At 43.8% G+C, this 2,500-nt stretch overlaps 1 protein-coding gene across 6 annotated transcripts in view; it reads right to left on the reverse strand.

The window, feature by feature from the left end:
* Positions 1–2,500, reverse strand: part of LOC101846847 (cGMP-specific 3',5'-cyclic phosphodiesterase) — a 128,438-nt gene that overhangs the window by 79,314 nt on the left and 46,624 nt on the right. For all 6 annotated transcript variants that reach the window (XM_013089608.2, XM_035973097.1, XM_013089607.2 and 3 more), the window contains one exon: positions 143–367. In XM_013089608.2, coding sequence (XP_012945062.1) covers positions 143–367 — 225 coding nt within the window. The remainder of the gene's footprint in view (positions 1–142; positions 368–2,500) is intronic.

Genomic DNA, 2,500 nt, shown 5'->3' on the forward strand with positions numbered 1-2,500 from the left:
CACACACAAACACACACATACACACACATGCACACACACATACACACACATACACACACATACACACATATACACACACGCGCGTGCAATACACCCTTTAACAAGAACGTAGATTTTTTAAAAAGAAGAAAAAAGCACTTACAGCGTAGACATCGTTGATGTTGATTGGTTCCCTTTTGAGCGCCACATTTCCGGCGATACCAACGCCAAAGGGAACGACGATCTCATTAGCCTCCGTGTGGATGGACTGCTCCAGAGTGCTGGACTCGGTGACGTCAAAGAGTTTGGACACGAGATACTTGTTGTCCCTGCTGCCCCTCACCAAGAAGAGGCTGCCACGGTCACTGTTGGTCAAGATGCTCACATTCTGGGGAGAAGCAAGTTTGACAGCTCTATCAATTTCAATGTAATAGAAAGTATATTTTCAAGTTGATGCGCCCCCCCCCCCCCCAGACGTATAATGCCAACACATGGTGGTAAACTGCAGTTTAATCACTTCATTGCCATGCGCGAAAATTGAGTTATTGAGCAGGTGTAAGAGTAAAAGCGGATTTCTGCGTTTCACAAATCCCAGTTTTTTAGGCATAAAAATAATCGAACGCTACTTTTTTGTTTGAAGTACGTGGTTTGGTAACGTCGCTGCCCCTTCAACACTATCGACCCAAAAATGTTAGCGACAGTTAGCTGATCTCGCAGAGACGACCTTTGTGTTTATAAAACATTACCCCCGCCTTTCATACTCTCCAAATCTCTTTTTCTCTCTGTTTCTCGAACATGGAGGATAAGATGGAGAAAAACTAATTACCTACCTTTACAGATAAAAACAAGCATTTAGATATGCAGAGATAAGACCAGTAAGTGAAAAGATGACCAGATGATTTCATATTATTGCGCAGATTGTCTTCTATCAACAAGCACCTAGGATTATATCGCAAATTATTGTCTAATGGAACTGGGAGTTAAGAAGGGTAAGGAAGAGGGTTTGGTGCAGGATGTGAAGGGTTTAATTGTTCGGGGTAAGGGGTATATCGCCACCCCCCCCCCCTTTCTTTTCCCCACAGACACAAACGGACATCAAGCCTCGTAGAATGATGTGTTTTCATGATTGGTAATACAAATATAATATGTAACACAGGAATTCGCCCCTACTCATAGTCCAACCAGAGAGCCCGAGACAATCTCGGACTAGACAGTGAAGGGGTTTTAAGTAAGCGCTGTTGAAAACACCGAAATACACTTGACGAACCTGTTTAGGGCCCTAAGATTACAAGAGTGCCGTAAAAACATTTGTGGAGTGTAATGTTTGCAACAAAGAATTCGATCAGACACAGATGGGTGTTGATCCTGGAACCCATTAGTAGTGGGTCTAGGGCCAGAAGGTTCCATCTTTAATACAATGTTGTTGCAGACAGAACTATTTGATCATGCAATCACACCCCGTCCACACAGCTGCGCCAAGGGAGTGTGGAGAGAGACAAATTGAAGTGTAACCGAGACGATTCCTTGCCTTGGCCAAGCAACCGAGCTGCTAATTTTGAAAACGCAACAGAGTCGACCCTCCCCCTCCCCTAACACCCCCAAAAAGCAAAAAACAAAAACCGAAATGTGTCAACCATAAATTTCTAAAGAGGTGATTTTTTCTTCAAACAAAGATCCTGATGCCAATTTTGATTCTCCATAATGGTTACTTATGCAACACATAGTTCGAGTTAAATATCCCTGCTGCCACGGTTTCTACTGTACTAGTTGTCCTTGGTGCTAACATAGTCCCTGTGGGCATGGCTGCTGCTGCTGCTGCTGCTGCTGCTGCTGCTGCTGCTGCTGCTGCTGCTGCTGCTGCTGCTGCTGCTGCTGCTGCTGCTGCTGTAGTAGTGAGCAGTCTGTTGTGCATTGACAATTTTCTGCAGACTGTTATGTTGTAGTACTGTATCTACTGGAGTGTCTTGTCATAATTCCAGACTTCAAATTCCTCAACGAAAACACTTTCAAACAAGACGTAACATTTCATAGCCGCATCAGTATGCCAACACATGTACACGAGTCAAACCGATTGCGAAGAGTCGGATCGACAACGTTCGAAGCCGAACAAAATTAATCACGTCTTTTACTGCGTCTAAAATAGTAAGACTTGGCAAACATCACCACTGTTTCAAAATTCATCTGTAGTCTGCACTTGTGTTACCTGTTTCCCTATCGTTGGGGTAGGTAAAGCTCTATCGCCTATTTACCAGCAGAGTACAGCAGTCCCTCCGAAAATGAAAATAATCGTGAACTGAGGTCGGTAGAAGGGGTATTACGGAAGTTCTTACCAGTCATAAACAGGTAAAGAATCAACGCTCACAAGATGGCTCTTCACGCTTATACATACTCAAGCACAATATGACCTGCCACTTGATTTGGGCGCAAGAAAAGGGTCCTCCAAACTACCGTAAAACTTCCTCTCTAAAATTCTAAGTATCCTGCATCTCATAGGTCATGAGCTGTAAACACCTTTCTCTTT

The sequence above is a fragment of the Aplysia californica genome, unplaced genomic scaffold (assembly GCF_000002075.1).
Source record: "Aplysia californica isolate F4 #8 unplaced genomic scaffold, AplCal3.0 scaffold00997, whole genome shotgun sequence".
Lineage (NCBI taxonomy): Eukaryota > Metazoa > Mollusca > Gastropoda > Aplysiida > Aplysiidae > Aplysia > Aplysia californica.